This window comes from Fringilla coelebs, assembly GCF_963513975.1.
Source record: "Fringilla coelebs genome assembly, chromosome: 17".
NCBI lineage: Eukaryota > Metazoa > Chordata > Aves > Passeriformes > Fringillidae > Fringilla > Fringilla coelebs.
The window spans coordinates 1652016-1668742 of record NC_140043.1 but is presented as its reverse complement, the minus strand read 5'-3'; the positions used below and the strand labels follow the sequence as shown (position 1 = coordinate 1668742).

General features: G+C 50.1%; 1 protein-coding gene across 1 annotated transcript in view; it reads right to left on the bottom strand.

The window, feature by feature from the left end:
* The window catches only part of AIFM3 (AIF family member 3), a gene marked incomplete at both ends in the record, with an annotated part of 51831 nt that overhangs the window by 1867 nt on the left and 33237 nt on the right, over positions 1-16727 (bottom strand). The window contains 12 exons of the mRNA XM_084217535.1: positions 3650-3725; positions 4292-4390; positions 5276-5393; positions 6237-6313; positions 7578-7641; positions 7966-8037; positions 8368-8483; positions 9550-9680; positions 11413-11504; positions 12119-12205; positions 15019-15131; positions 16212-16308. Of these exons, the coding sequence (XP_084073661.1) occupies positions 3650-3725; positions 4292-4390; positions 5276-5393; positions 6237-6313; positions 7578-7641; positions 7966-8037; positions 8368-8483; positions 9550-9680; positions 11413-11504; positions 12119-12205; positions 15019-15131; positions 16212-16308 (1142 nt within the window). The remainder of the gene's footprint in view (positions 1-3649; positions 3726-4291; positions 4391-5275; positions 5394-6236; positions 6314-7577; positions 7642-7965; positions 8038-8367; positions 8484-9549; positions 9681-11412; positions 11505-12118; positions 12206-15018; positions 15132-16211; positions 16309-16727) is intronic.

The window sequence follows — 16727 nt, the reverse complement described above, 5'->3', positions numbered from 1 at the left end:
GAGCAGTTAGGGCAGCCTGCATGGCCACAGCTCCACCACCCAAAACCCACCAGGATGGAGAGAAGAGGGAGGCAAAGAGGAGCACCCACTCCAGAGCCAGTCCTGATCCCAAGGTATGAGCACCACAGGGACTGGAAAAAAGTGGCTGGAACAAGGATCAGGAGAGGGTACAGAGTGGCACAGCAGGCCCCACTGGTCCTACCAATGTTGACGATGATGTCATGAGCATCACTAGGGTGTCTGGGTGATGGAGACAGCCCTGGCACCCTGGCATCTGAGGGAAAACACCACCAAAGGTAGATCTGATGGTGGATAAAAACCTGGACAACACGAAGGATGCCCAGCTGTGATCCCTGCGCAGCTGCCCTGTGCTGAGGGAGTGGAGAGGCAGGTGGTCAGGATTTCCCTGTCAAACAGCCAGTTGGGATGCTCCACATCCCCTTCCTGATCCCCATCTCCGAATGGACAGTGCCCTGCTCTGAGCTGCTCCACGGGCACTGGCACAGCTGGGGTGTCCAACCCCTGGGTCCCACAGCCCCAGCAAGGAAGTCCCCATGTATATGGGATGTCTAGGTGGGCTGACTGTTCCCCTGGCAGATCCCAATGCAGCCACAAAGGTTGAGAGGAAAATAAATAAAGGAGAAGGAAGGGGATGTAAAACTGCTGGAGGAGCTTTGGCTAAAGGTCAGAGGCAAATGAGAAGGGTGGTTCTTGTTTGGGGTTTGCCGAGGTCAATCCAAGTGTGAACCTTCAAAGCCTGACCATGAAGAGATAACTGAATGCACAATGTGAGATCAGGGAAGATGTGTGGGTAAGATTTTAAACTCTGGTGATATTGTTGAATAAAGTGAAAAGTAGAAGCACCCACTAAACCAAGATCTGCTCTTAAATTGACTGCCAAAGAGCTCTGGGATCAACACAGCAAAGAGCAGCTGGGGTGGGGAGGGATATATGCCTAATTCCCAGGAAAAGGAGAGCAAAAGCATGTTTCAGAAGACACTTCAGCCCTGTGCAGCCATGGAAGTTAAAACCATCTCTCACATCTGTCTACAAAGCCATGGGGCAGCTCCATCACAGACTGTTTCAAAAAACTCCTATTCCTGAATAAGCTCATGGCAAATAAAGGAGACCAGTTTCCTGAGCAGAGCCAGCTCCAAGCTGGGAAACACAAAATAGTTGGAGAGACCCACCCATCAAAACCAGGGGGAGATGTGCTGTTCCAAGCAATGAATAGCCAAGGTGTGCAAGGGAACCAGAAGATGAACTACCACCAGCTGCCCACTGGCTCAGCCTCAAACCCAGACAGTGCCCAAAGGGGCCAGCCAGGAAGGTGGATGCAGCCCAAACATTTCTGTTAGCAGGACACAGGGCAGCTGCTCCTTTTGCAAAATAGTTCACGGGCTGCTGTGAGCTGGAGCACCCTGCATCAGCAGCGGCTTTTGAACTCCTTGTCAGACAGATGGCGGAAGCCAGAAGGAATCCCTCTTTTTCAAAAGGTCTTTGAAGGTAGCAAGAATTCCCATCCTGAACCTGGGATTTGGAGCAATCAGAAGTCTTTGTGAAGACTAAGGAAAGAGGTAAGCGCAGTGAATATGTCTACATGGTCTTCCCTTCTTCTGCAGCATTCAACATAACAGAGGTGGGGAACCGTGAAGAAGACAACCACAGCATTTCCGGCAATTCCCTGGTCTCCAAGATCCTAGGGGCAGGAGGACATCAGTCTGTTGTCAAGGCAGTGTCCCAGGGGGACATCTGCAGAGTGCTGTCCCCTACACCTCCCAGGGCCTTTTACTGGCCTCTATACAGCTCTGACAAAACTGCTTTCCTGTTCACACTCTGGGGCAGAAGAAGCCTTATTGTGAAAGCCAATACCGAGGGCCGGCTGTAGGAGCGGGAACCACCAGTGGTTCCTGCAACAACTGAGGAGGACCAGGAGGAGAAGAGTTCAAACACAGGGTGGGCACAGCAGAAGAAAGCAGGAGGAAATAGTCAGCTTGGGACTGTCCTCAGTGCAAAAGCATTAGCACCAACTAGAAGAACCACCACCAAAAAAGAAAAGAGAAAGAAATGCTCCAGTGGCCTCTCACAGACAGGGAGGCAAGCAGTGGGGGCACACTGGCTGACCCCCACCGGTCAGTGCTTCCCAGTACCTCCGGCTCTCAGCATGGAATGCCGTCCTGGTACCCCCACGCCAGCTCCGGGAGACCCTCCTGGGTGGCAGAACAACACAGCGCTCAGCAGGGACCTCCAGGTCTGCCCACCAAGCCCAGGTCCCCTGGCAGCCCCTGTCCCCTGCAGCCACCATGGCACACGGAGCGTGGGGCCCTGGCGGGGAGCAGGGATCATGCACCCTGTTCCCTTTGAACAGCCTCCCCAGATGTTTAATTAAAGCAACCTGATGTTTCCTTTCAAATTAGGGTTGGGATAAAGAGATAAAAAGCTCTCATGTGGAAAGGCTGCAGGAGGGCAACATCCCCACAGCAGCTCTCCCCAGCACAGGGGGAGCCTTGGCACAAACCCACCCCTTTAGGCAATTTTGACCCAAGTTCCAGCACACTCTGAGCTGTATCCAGTGTGCAAAGGTCCCTGGGTGCCAGCTGGAGCCCCATCCCTGCAGCAGGTGTTTACCCAAGGTGTGCAGGTACAGGGAGAGGTGGTGAGCACTGGGGATCCCCAGGGGGATGCAGTGAGCCCCGTACCTCTTCAAGCCCAATGCATACATCAACTGCCAGGCTCCATTCTGAGTGACATGGGCAAGTGGGCCACTCTCAGGCAGGGAGAAGGCATGGGGTACATTGGAGATGGGACAGAGGGACAGTGAGATGATGTCTGCAGAGCCAGAGCTGGCTCCTGTCCTGAGCTCCCTCCTGATCCCTGCCTGGATGCTGCTGCCAAGTGGTTTGACAGCTGAGCTGGGCAGCCCTTTGCTTCCCTGGTTTCCCTCTCCATATCCTTAATATCAGAAAGCACTTAGAGAAACCCCTTTGGTTCCAGCATGAAGATGTTCTGTGTCCACTGGTTTCAGACTGGGATGGACAAAGGAAACAAAAGAATAAACAGCAGCAAATATTTTTGGGATAAATTCATGGTGCACTGACTTTCCAGTCTAAACAGCCAGCATGGCTCCAGAACAGCTGAGGCAACACATCCCAGCTGCCAACACATCTCAAGAATGTGTTCCCAGAGAGGGTCCCAACCTGGGGGAGAGCTGGGTTTCACTACAGATATAACAAAGGTCCCGAGTTCCTTCAAACCTTCACAGCTTGTGATAGACAGAAGAGTTTTTTGAGCTCAATTTGTCAAACCAGAAGCAGAAACAGTTATTCTTGAGCACTCTGTCCAGCACTGGTCACAAATCATTAACATGGTGATTAGATGGGAAGGAAATATTTGATAGGAATTGCCAGTAGAAGTTGTCATCTGCTCACAGAGATTATGAGGGCAAAGGGCACAGACACCAGGCTCAAAGACCATTTTAACTTATTGTACAATCAGAACATCATTTCTCCAGGGCCTTGTATTAGTGTTCCACAAACTCATTGTGCAGAGGTGAGCAAAACTGACTGACAGAAGCTCTGGCAGAGCTATTTCTAGCCTAGCAATCTCAGATGAATGCCTGTGTAGGAATATGGACAAGAAAAACACTTACTTGGTATAAAATGCCACAAACTTCAGTTCATCTAAATCTCCCTGAATGACAACATCATCAAATCCTTCCCCATGGCCTGGAAGGCAAAGAAGAAGTGAAATCAGCAGCAATTCCTCCAGATCCAGCTCTAAGACAGGGTGTTTCATTCCAGCACTACATGGAGAATGTCCTGCAGTGACCAAGAGACCAGCACCAGGAGAGGCAGGTACCAAAATCCACAGAATCACAGGAGAGTTTTGGGTTGAAAGAGGCCTTGAAAAACACCTTGTTCCCACCTTCTACCATGGGCAGGGACACCTCCCACTATCCTCCAAGCTCTGTCCAACCTGGCCTTAAACACTTCCACAGATGGGGCAGCCACAGCTTCTCTGGGCAACGTGTGCCAGGGCCTCATCACCCTCCCAGTGAAGAATTACTTCCCAATATCTAATTTAAGTGAATCCTCCACGCTGTTTAGGGAAGTGCACTTCATGGCAGATGGGTTTCAGAGGAGACACTGAACCTCTGCGGAAGCCAGGCAGGCAAGCAGCCCCGTGGCAGAAGTCAGTGGGGAGGGTTCACAGTGAAGGAGGTGACCCTGGCTTCTCTGTCCCAGGGCACTCCAGCAGCACAAACTCTCAGCAGCCCCAGGGAGCCCCTTACCCGCGTATCGGATGCTCTTCCCGAACATGGCTGTCCACAGGTACGGGACAGTGCTGATCTCCGTGCCGTGGGCCAGCATGTTCAGCGCAGCAATGCGGCCTGGAAGAGAGCACAGGGATGGGGGAACTGCCAGCCAGGGCAAGCTCCATGCTCTGCACTCAGGCCACAGCATCAACACCAGCAGTCACAGAGTACAGGGAAACCAAAAACTGCGGCTGAGAAAACCCACACAGCAACCAGGACAAAGCAGGAAGCACACGAGGGTGGGCTCAGACCCTTTCCCATGGTGCATATCCTACTTGTCACCTCCACTGCCATGAGCCATGTACCCATGAGGCTCTATCCCCCCAACCTGTGCAATAGTGACAGGGCTGAGAGTGTACTGAGCTCCTACCCAGATGGGGATGGGATGGACAAACCCTTGGAGGGCAGGGAGACTGTTGGGGAACGGTCCTTGCTGCAGAAACATATCTGGACATGGCAGAGGTGTCCAAAGGCTGAATTTGGAGCTGTGGTCCCGAAACCTCTCACCCAGAGCACAGGAAACCTCCCTGTGAGACTGTGGCCATGAGGGCAGCACATCACACCAGGGGTTCCCAGCTGACAGAGGCAAGAAGGGTTGGAGCTCTCCTGAATACTCCCTGGCAGTGTGGGAAGCCCAGCTAGGAACCTGGGCCCAGGCTGGCATTACAATGTGAGCTCTCAAGTGTCCCGGGGCAAGGAATAGAGCAGGCTCCTGCAGCAGTGCCAGGGAGCAAAGGGAATATGGGAAAGCCTGTCCCTGGGCTCCTCTGTGCCAGTGATGAGGCATTTTTAGGCAAAGCTTGGCAAGAATGCTGACACATGAAGGCATAAGATACACATGCTTCAAAATGTTCAATACAACCACCCAGTCTCTCTGCTAGCTGTTGTCTCATTCTTGCCCTGGAGGGTTTGGAAATTTCCTGAGAATCTGGAAAAGGCTCTTTTCTGCAAAGTACCTACCATGCATGTGAGCCATCTGCCAGTGAGGCACATTCACCTTCTTGTTATTCCTCAAGGCCAATGGAAATGTGACAGCATCTCCAGCAGCAAAGACCCCTGGGATGTTGGTCTGCATCATCTGCAGAGGGGAACAGAGGTGGCATTAGTGGGGTTTGCACCCTACAGAAACTCCACAGCTGGAGTGGTCCAGAGCTGCCACAGTCCCTCAGAACACAGGGAAAACCTCTGCTTGGCTGTGGGACCCCCAGGGGAGAATTCACTCAGCCTTCTTCACTTCCAAATGAGAACACACATGCAGGGACCGAGAGTATCCCTCAGCCAGTGGGTTATCCGGTAAAAAGACACATGGACTGGTGTCCTGGAGCCTCTCTCAGAAGTCTGGGGTTTGTTGGTGTTGGCTGATAGAGGCCAGCTAATTGCAGGGATGAGCACTGCATGGCACTGAGCCCCAGGCTCCTGATATTCTCCTTGCACAAGGCACCAACACCCACCAGCTCCGACATCGCTCCTCCCATCGCAGTCACTGGTGGTGGGGAGAAAGGATGAGATCCCTTAGGATCCTTGAAAAGATGGAGCTATCTCAATTTTTTTCCTCTCTAAATATCTATACCACTCCAGGACAGCTCAGAGGCAGACCCAAGCCAGAGCATCGAGGTCTGGGGTTGCACAGCCCCCCTTGCAGAGGGGGTTCCCAGGCACTCCTGGTGATGCTTCCAGAATTTCACCATCTCACAGAATATCCTGGGATGAAGGCAACCACAAGGGTCATTGAGTTCAATTCCTGGCCCTGCACAGGCCAACCCAAAGAATTAAAAAATTCCGATTCTGCCAACCTTGGCAGATAAAAAGCCATGAAAAGCCCCTGTGGCAGCAGTTTGGAGCCCCAGGGAAGCTCATCGATCATACGAGCTGACCCAGCTCCTCCTGCTCTCCCTCCTGCAGGGGCTGCCCCCGGGCTCACCTTGTTGACCACAATGAAGCCCTTGGAGTCGATGTTGATGCCGCTCTGCTTGAGGAAGCCTGTCGCTGGCACTGCACCTGGGGGGAAGCCAGAAGCTGCTGCTGCAGTGTCCAGTGCTCCACGGCCCTGGGGCTGATCCTGGCCTTTCCTCCCTCCAGGACTGGGGAGCCTCCCCCAGGGACAGGCAGCAGCTGCTCTGGGAGTGTGGAGCAGGGCCATGACCCTACAGAGCCCCCACTGCATCAGCCTCTGGCCCCTCAGGATCCCTGTCCTGTCCAAGCCATCACTGTCACCTGCTCACCACCCTTTTCTAGTGCTAAGAGATAATTTTCAATTTCATTCTCTTTTATAGATAGTTTGCAAAAAATTGCATTTAAAAGGGAACCTTTGAGCTTCTAGCCAGGGCTTTTCAGCCTCCCCCCAGTCTGTGCATTTCCTTCACTTTCCTTCTCCTTTTTTAATTTTTTTTTTTTTACCTCCAGCCTTTTCACAAATCAGAGTTGTGAATAAAAACAACAAAACCAGAATTAAATTAATTCTGTGATTCTTCCAGTCCACAGCATTTTGAAGAGGGAAGGAAACGGAATTTCCCCCCAACCACCACCAAGTGTAAAGGAGAAATATATCATGTTCTTTGGGATATTTTCTTTTATTTTATAGTATGGGATACATTTTTGATTGCTGTCAACAGCAATTAAAAAGAAAAAAAAACACATTAAAAATTTAGTTGGGGGAAGATTTAATTAAAAAACAGCTTGAGAGGATGAAACTGCTTTAAATGGGTTTTTTTCCTGGGGAAAAAAAATATTACTTCCATGTGGATGCCATGGGACAGAGAGAGAGAAACGGCAAGCGTTTCTCACAGCAGCTTGTGAGAAGTTTTAGGGAGCTGGAAAGATGTGATAACTTGCTGACTATAAACAATTTGCAGGTGGTGTTTCTCTACTTTATTTTTCTGTTCCTCTCAAGGACAGTGTGTGAGAAAGGTGTTTCTGTTAGTTAGCCAATAGAACAGAAGCTATCCTACCACTCTATAAAAACCGCGTGGTTCTTCTGAATAAAGCCTTCTTTGCCTTTTCTACCATCCTGCCTCTCACCTGTTCCTGCCCCAACCTCAGTGCAAGAGTGACACTTCCGAAATATATTTTCAGTTGCATTTTGTGGTGGGGGCTCTAGAAATGCCTTTTTTAGATCTGCAGACTCATGTGTGGTAGTCCAGCAGGGCTGGCAGACCCCTGCCAGTACCCCTGGCCACCCAGCCCCAGTGACCTCCTGCTGCCACATCCCCTCCAACTTCTCCTCTGCCCTCGCTCGGTGGCTCTGCACGCACACAGCCCTTACCAACACCTACGACACAGACGTCAGCACGCAGGACCTTCCCGCTCTTCAGCACAACCTCCTTCAGCTGCAGGAGACACAAGGGGCACACATCAGAGTTATTTTAGGGACAAAACCCCTCTGTAGCAGCAGGAAGCCAAGCTGGCAGCTCACCTCGTTTGTGAAATACAAATTGACCATAATTCCTTATAAAAGCAGCAGGAGGTGAGTGGGAGCACTGAAGTCACCCCACACACCACACTGGCATACATTTGCTACTGGGGGCCAAATCCAGGAACATGAATTTCAGGGAATAGGAAAGAGGGGAGAGCAAAACCCCACTAGGGAAGGGAATGGCAGCTCTGGGGGATGCCACAGCAGTTCCTCCAGGGAGCCCCTGCCCACCACTTACCTTCCCCTCCTGCTCCCGCAGCTCTGACACCTCTGTCTGCATGTAGAACTTCACCCTGTTGTTCTCAAACATCTGGATGGGGGACAAGGGACAGAGCAGGTGACATCAGGGCCCTGAACCACCCTGGTCCTGATGTCCTGCTGCCTCCTACACTGCTTTGCCCACCCTGCAGGCTTGTCTCAACCTGCACTGCTAGGGGGGTCAGCATCCCCACATTGCCAGCATGTCTCTAGAGGTGTTCCATAGCACATAGACCATGGCAGGGAAAACACAGCCCATCCTCACTGACTGCTGCCATCACAGCTTTGTCAATAAATGCCAAGGAAATTAATTAGTGCAATAAGTGAAACAAGCAGAACCTGCTCTGTTCCCAACCCCCGCTAGACGGGAAAGCAAGGTCACCTTCATGACAGCACGGCCAACCCTCTCCCCAAAGAACTTCTTGAAGGGGACATGCTCCAGCTCCACCAGGGACACCGAGTGGGCCCTCTCCGCAAGGTAGGCGGCCACCTCCATCCCTGGGGAAGAGAAGCAGGTCCAAAGAGCCACGTTAACCCAGCCAGCACTGCCCTGCGTCCCTGGCTGCAGACGAGGAGCAGCCTCGCCCGCTCTGAATGGGGAGGCTGGAGCTGCACCCCTGGGAGAACTGGGGAGCCACTAGACCTGCTCACACCAGGGGTCACACCCATTCAGGTGTCCTTAGATGTGGGTTTTAAAGACCAAAGGGAGGAACTAGCCAGGAAATTCCAAAGTGCCCTGGGAAAAACATGGAACAGGGGACCTCAGCCAAGGGAAACCTTCCTCCTACGGCTGGGACAACCTTAGCTGTGGTTTGAAAACTGCTCTTGGGAGTAGCTGTTTTCTCCCATCAGAATGGCAGAATTTTGGTGCTGGGAATTGCATGGGAACCTCCACCAAGACATCTTCTGTCTGTGGAGGTTTTTTGGAAATGAATATTTTTGACGACCTGCAGTTTGCAATTGGCCCTCCACACCACATGCTTTTCTGTAGATCATATTGATTCAACCATGAAAACAAATTTCTTTTATAAAAGAAGAAAAACAAATCATTAATATCTTATAATAAATTCCATGACTAATAACCATTTATGTTTAAGGCTTGTAGGACCCACTCTCATTTTGTTAGGACCCACAATAATTTTGTTGGAACCAGATCAAGCAAAAAGAAGAGTCACCAAACAAACAAGATTTTTCCTGTGCATTTTAAAAACTCACCACACTACTAAAATGTAAAAGAGAAAAATCCCACAGGCTCCCATCCACCAAAAAGCCTCTCCTGACTGAAGCCAACTCTAGACACACCGAGCACCAGTACTTGTCTTGCCATGTATTTTTCAGACTGGGACAGCAATATCTATGCCCATGCCAGCCCAGCCTCTTTGAAAAATCAATTCCTCTGGCATGGAAATGTCCTTACACACACCTGGGGGTGGAGGTTGGACTACCCCAGATCCAATTTCATAGGAGTGTTATCTGGGCAGTGACAAACTGGGCAAAGGACTCAACCCATTTGCAGGCAGAGGTGGAGAGCTGGGACGGGACCACGGGGCAGGCAAGCACTCACCCAGGAAGGATGCTCCCACGATCACAACATTCTTGCTCGTGGCCAGCTTCACCACACGATTGGCATCTTCGGGCGTCCGGATGTTGAAAACATTTTCCATCTCCTTACCTTTGCAGCTGAGAGTTTTGGGCCTGAAAAACACTGAGGGTGATACAGCTGCTTTTCTCAACTCTGTGTGGTTCAGTGCCCAGGGAGGACTGCAGACACTCCTCCCGGGGCTCCAAGAACATTCCCAACTTTCCTTTTTTCACCTTTCTCTGGGCTGGAGACACTACATGGAAAAACCCAGATGCTGGTGGCTGGTGGTGGAGCAGGGGATGCTGAGCAGCCACCCCAGACCCCACCGTGGACTGGTGTACCCACAGGTCCAGGGGAGCTCCTTGCTGGGGCAGTGCAGCCAGCACAGGACAGGCATTGCTTTACAAGCCTATGCTCAATTATTGGCCTGTAGCAAATTTTTTAGAAGTTTAATGGGACACAGAAAACTCACTCTGACCTCCAGCAGTACTTTGGAGCCAGATATTGAAAGTTTGATAAGGCTCTGCAGATGGAGGCTACACTCTCCATTCCCAAGGGCACACTGCTGATGCTGTGGCAGCTTAACTGTGCCCTCCCCAGACATTGACTGTAGCCCATATATTTTTAAATATCTGGCCCCTGCATAACTGACTCACACCTGGAAACAGGACAGAAGTGCCTAAATGATTTAGGTACCCTAAAAAACCCAGTGTACCTGGAGCTTGTGCATGGGGGCTTTGAAATTATTGCCAAAGGTTTATTCCTCTTTTGAACCTAATTGGGTAGCTGGTGCACACGGCATTTTGGCTGTAATCTGTACACCCTAACACCAGCTATTCACACCTTGTGGCACTGGCTATGACTGGTGGCACTTTGGTTTCCAATGTGAGTCCCTGCTTTGGCTGATCTACAGCATTCCTTCCCCAGATGATAAATTATGCAGGAGCTGCATTTCTCCTACATCATTTTATGGCTTGATGTAAGGAACACAATGAAGGAGATCCAGGATGCCTCATTTTCAGCTTAAACTGCCGATTTTGACAAACCTCCAATCGAAAACAAACTGATCCACTACTTCCAGGGCACAAGTGACAACAGCAACCCGGAGTGATGCTCAGCATGCCAGCACATCAATACCACCTCTCCCTATGGGTGGACCAGCTTCAGTCCTGAAAATGCCTGTTCTGGGGCCATGGCTCCCAAAGGGTCTGTTAGAATGGGGCAACAGCAACACCTAATTAAGGCTGCAACAGCAAAGTGTTAAGCCTTAATTGCTGAAAAAGATCTTAAAGGTTGGCAGAAAATGAAAGATAAAAATTCAGAGGGATGAATTATCTGGTTGTCAGGGTTGAGTGTTATCAAGGAGTGAAAAGAAGAGCAATGTGGCAAAAATGCGCTCTAAAAGAATTAGGACACTTCCACTTTGGAGCTTTTGTTAAAGAAAATGTGTTCAAGGTCCTGGTACCACCCCTGGAAGTGTCCAAGGCCAGGTTAGATGGGGCTTGGGGCAACTTGGTCTAGTGGAAAGTGCTCCCTGTCCACAGCAGGGGCGGGTCTGGATGAATTTTAAGATCTCTTCCAACACAAAACATGCTGTAATTCTGTGATTCTATAACACATGATGTAGATATATATGAAATATATAGATGATGATACATAGATGTAGATGTAGATACATACAGACATTTCCAATATCTTTTGTGTTCCTTGACTTTTCCATACTCAAACAAATTCAGTGTTTAAATTCACCTGCCACATTTCATCCCTTATCCCCAGGCATTAGCTCCTCACATTCTCAGATAAAACAGTTTCTCTTGGTCTTCGAGATGTTTGTCTGAAGCTTACGTGTTTCCCGTGGCTATCAGCAGCTTGTTGTACTCCATCTTAAACCCATCCTTGAACACAGCTATCTTGCTCTTGACATCCACAGCCGCCACCTAAAATCATTCCTAAATAACGTTAAGGGAAGAAATCCCAGATTTTCACCAAGGTCCCAGCCCAATCAACTTGTCTGTCAGGTTTTAGTCCTCCATGTCAGTTTTAGTTAGTTAGTTGGTTGATTTTAGTTAGTCTGTTAGTTTTAGTCCCCCCATGTCCGCAGCTTGGCCAGCCCATACCTTAAATATTCCTAGTTGCCTTCTCACAAATCCTTGAAGGTCTCCCAATATAAATAAAATAATGGGGAGAAATATTTAAGCCATCATTGTCTGCACTGTTTGAAGGGTGATTATCCTTATCAGATGGCGCATGGCTCCCCAGATCCACATGAGGAATGGCAGGTAACACACAATGGTAACCACAGATAGCCACATCATGGTCACACCCAGAGCGCCCTTCCTGCCACAGGAGCATTGTGTTTTGAACACAGAAGCTGTGTTTTGAACAAGCACAGGCGACCTGCACTCTGGGGCAAAAAGAGGGGGGCTGGGGGAGACCCAACATTCATACAGGGGCATCCAGTGAGCCAAGAACAGAGACAGGGGCCACATTCCCTAAATACAGCCTTTGCACACCAGCACTTTCCTTCAGGCACACACAGGACTCTCCTTACCTGCATTTCAGTCAGGACTTCAATGTCATAGGTGCAGAAGAACTCCTTGGGGCGCAGGGCAATCTGCTCAGGATGGGAATCCATTGACTGCAAAAAAAGCCATTTTTCTGTTAGCTGCTGTGGATTGAACAGGTGAGTAGAGAAATGGCTGCTACCAGCACAAGTCAGCACTTGCTGCATGGGTTAAGGGAATGGTTCTACAGGGCTGGAATGAAAGCCTGTTCAAGTAGGAGCTGTCACAAGAGGCTGGCCTGGGCTCTGGTGCCTTCTCTGCCAGTTTGGCATGGGGCTGGTGCTGAGCGGCTCAGGCAGATCACAGCAAGTGCTTCAGAGTGTCAGCAGACATAACTGCAGCCCCTTCCAGTACACACAGGCTCACAGGAGCAAGAGAAAAGCCTCATTTTACAACACAGGTGGGAAGGCCCTGGAACAGGCTGCCCAGGGAAGCTGTGACTGCCACATCCCTGAAAGTGCTGGACTAGAGCAAAACCTCGTCTAGCAAAAGGAGTAAAAACCACAGCAGGGGGGTGGCACAGGATGACCTTTAGAAGTCCCTTCCAACTCAAACCATTCTAGATTATTTGGAAAACAGCCAGTTACCAGGGCAAATGGCAGCTAGAAGAGCAGTAAGAACAAGCAGCATGAACACACAAGGATACACTTCCAAAAGCACCCAAGTTATGCTGCACAAGTTCCATCCAGCGCTGAAGCAAGGGGGTGGGGCCCATATCTGCACATCTTCAGCTGCCAGATAAAGGTTCATGCTCTTCCCAGCCCTCCCTGGTCACTGCAGTGAGATGTACATCTTTGCACACAGGGCTGAGCCCGAGCTCATCTGTCCTCCTGACTCTGTGGACACAAGCTCAGACTCAAGTGACCAAGTTGGGTGTGCAGGCTGCTCCCTGCTCGTGTATCCCTCCCTGCCTGCAGCGTGGATGCCACAGTCAAGCCCTGCTACCGATCACAGTGCCCAGCAGCAGCATCTGCTCACGGGATGGTGTTTGGGTTTGATCCAGGAGCAACAGGGGATGTAGGAATCAAGGGCTTTCCTATTCACCCATGGAGATGGATGTGCAAGATCCTTCTCCCTGGAGGTGGCCTGGTCAGGGGCCGGAACAAGCCCAACAAGAACAAGCCCTCACTCTGACTTCAGACAGTGTTCTGCTCAGGAGGGACTGGTGTCACACGACTCGAGGCAGGGGCAGGGTCATACAGGTTTTACTGCAAATTCTTTGAATACTCCACATTTACAGAGAGGAACACCTGACCCCTCTGTGACAGTGTGCAGGAAGGGCAAAGCACAGCAGTACACAAGCACCATGCCTTTTGCTGCTGCTTGGTGCTACGGGGACAGTAACAGAGATGTGGCAACACACAGGTCATGGTCCAAAGGAGACAAAGGGAAACAGCTCGGGACAGGGAGGAACAGGACCTGGGGACAGACTGATAACAGGCATTCAGCAGGGCAGAGGAAGGGCACTGCTGCAGTTTCAGGGAGCAAGAGCTCGGCTGCTTACAGAGCTAGCAGTGCCACTCCTCCAGTGGCTTGTACAGGTGTAGTCCCACACACAATAGGATTAAGAAAAATTCAATTTTTCCTATCCCCTTCCCAAAAATTCTGTCTTCTCTTCCGTGGGCTTTGTGTACCTTTCAAAAGCAACTACAGCCAGAAGTGTTCAGTGGAGTATTTAACAAACCATCTACAACATCTTTGGCATGTGGAATGCTCCTACTATTTAACAGCAAGAAGAGCTAGTGTAAGACTCATACATGGGGATGAGTGTTTGGAAGAGTTGTCTGGCTGGGAGAGGGACTCTCAGATTCCCCGAGCTCCTCAGCACAACCCCTGTGATGCTTGGATGCAGGCAGCAGGCAGCTGCTCTTCACCCCAGGCAGGACTTGCAGAAGCACAGAAATGGCCTGAACGCTCCCAAAAAGCCACATGCATGTTTGCCAGTCTTTGAAAATCCCTTTTTTTGGGTGCTGGAAGATGCTATGATTGTAGTAGCCCCCATGGGTAAGCATTCCTGCCATGAGGATGAACACATAGTTCACCTTATGTTATCTTCAGGCTCCAAGGTGAAATGCTGTTGTCCAACTTGAGCTGCTCTCTGACATCACAGAAGGCTCAGGAACCAGCAGAAAAAAAATCTGATTAAAGATCATCCTGTGTCTATAAACTGGAATGCAAAATGGGATGTGTGCCAGAAAAAGTAACCTAAAGCAACCTTTGCACTTCCATCAAGTTATCAAGCTGTGATGACAGCTGAGAATCATCATAATTGTGGCACAGAGCATCCCTGGGCAGCAAGAAACAGATGGTAATAAAAACTCTGGTAGGCAACACCATTTTTCCACATGCTCCATTTCATTGACTTAAATATTTTTGATCCAGAAACACTTTAAGAAGACCCATCCGGGTACAAGCTGGCTAAGAGAGCTACCATTTCATCCATGGAAGAATCACCCCATGAATCATGGAATGGTTTGGGTTGCAAGGGACTAAAGGCTCATCTCATTTCAATTTGCAGGGATACCTTCCACTAGACCAGATTGCTCCCAGCCCCAATGTCCAACACGGCCTTGGACACTTCCAGGGATCCAGAGGCAGCCACAGCTGCTCTGGGCTGTGCCAGGGCCTCACCACCCACACAAGGAAGAAAACTTTTTTTTTTCTGCTGAAGTAATCTTAATTTAGTTTGAAAAATTCCTTTTTTGTGTTTCTTATTTCAGTCACGAAGAGGGAAGATAATTCAAGGGAAACAGAGACAGGAAGACTAAGGAAACAGAACCTTGCTGCTGAAATGAATAATAGCGGGAAAAGGCCCTAGAGCAAATTTTAAAATTGGGGAGCAAATTTCAAAACTGGGGAACTGTGACACCCCCAGAGTGATACAAACCTTACTGAGCTTTGGTCTGTCATAGGGCAAGTGTCTGTCCATGGTGCACATCACAATCCGGTCAGAGAAACCCTCCTGGCGCAAGGTCTCTGCACAGACCAGCCCAGCTGCCCCTAAGGGAGAAGGAGACCAGTGACAGCCAAGTGTGTGTGGCCCTGGGAGGTGTGTGCTGCTAAACCTGCTGGGGCTGACTCCAAAACCATCACCTCCAGCAGCCCTGGCCTCACCTCACAGCCTCTCCTCACTCACACAGCTCACACGGGAAGCCAGGTGGAGCAGATGCATGAGGCAGCAGAAGGGACACTCTATGGACCATGACATTAATCCTCTTGTCTGTCCCTAAACTGTCACAAATACACAAAGAGCACACCTGAGGAGTGTTGCTAAAGCCTACAAACTCTGACAAACTCCAGGCCATAAGCAGCCACTTAGAACCGTGGACTTCTCCAGTCAGACAAGGGTCTGCACACCCTGCTCCTGGTGAATTTATGGCCAAGCACGGAGAGCAGGAAGTCCTCCCTTCCCCATGGCCAATGTGTTGGTTGTGTGACTCACTGCAGAGCATTTTCCATGCTATTTCTTTAAGGGTGTTTTCGTTCACTTGTTTCAATCACAGAAAAAAACTTGTTAAATCAAACAAAGAGCTGCCTTGGGACATGCTGTCTAACTGCATCCAGGCAGCCGGGAGGGGAGGGGAGGGGAGGGAAAATTGGGCAGCTTTGCTGGTTTTGGCAGGGATCTGACATTTGCTGGCAAGGTGGAAGAACTTTAATCTTCAGAGAACCATCTTGAGGTGAGAACTTTGGAGCTGCAATGGGATGAGATGGTGATGTGCAAGGTCCAAGAGAAAAAGGTGCATCAACACCACAGGAACCTGAAAAGACTCTACATTCATCATCTGTGGAAATGAGGGGTTGCTAATGTAACTGGGAAGGGAGTAGCAGGAAGAGGATTCAGGGCTCATTCCAAAGCATGGCAACAGGGAACTGTAAAGCTCCACACACTGGACCACAGGGCATCTCTGGATGAGTAGCATGTAGTACAAAAAAGTTCAGGATGACTTTCTGGTCTTACCCTTTGCACAGGGAGGAATGCAGGAGGGGTGACAGAGGGTGCAGGGCACACACAGACCCCCTCCTTCCATCCCTGCCTGGGAGGGGACACACAGTGACCCCAGCATGTGCCGCCCTTACCTGCACCAATGATCAGCACATTGGTGCTGCTCAGGCTGTAGTTGCTCAAGGAGATGCACTTTGCCATCATCTTTGTCCTCCTCTGTGTCTGAAGAGCCTGTGTCACCACCAAAAAAAAAGAAAAGAAGAAAAGCAATTCTCTTCACTCAGCATTACCCTGGGCAGGCAGGCAGGGATGGGGACAATCGCAGCAGTGTCATAAACCAGCTTGGATAGGAAGGGAACAACCACACCCTGGTACTGAACAAGAACTCCAAACCCCTGCTCATCCAAATACCATTCCCATGTCCAGTGCACTGCCCCTTACAAGGCACAAAAGAACAAATCCATCATCTTCTGCAAAGACATGCAACTACTCAGAGCTGGGGTGGTGGGGCAATAGACAAAGCAGGTGTCCTTGTGCAATTCTGCACCAAAGCTAAGACAAAAATGGAGAAACTCTGCCAGGAATTTTATCATTAACCTGAGCAGAGCTTGTACACCTGATATCCAAAGCTGATGGACTTGTCCAATCTA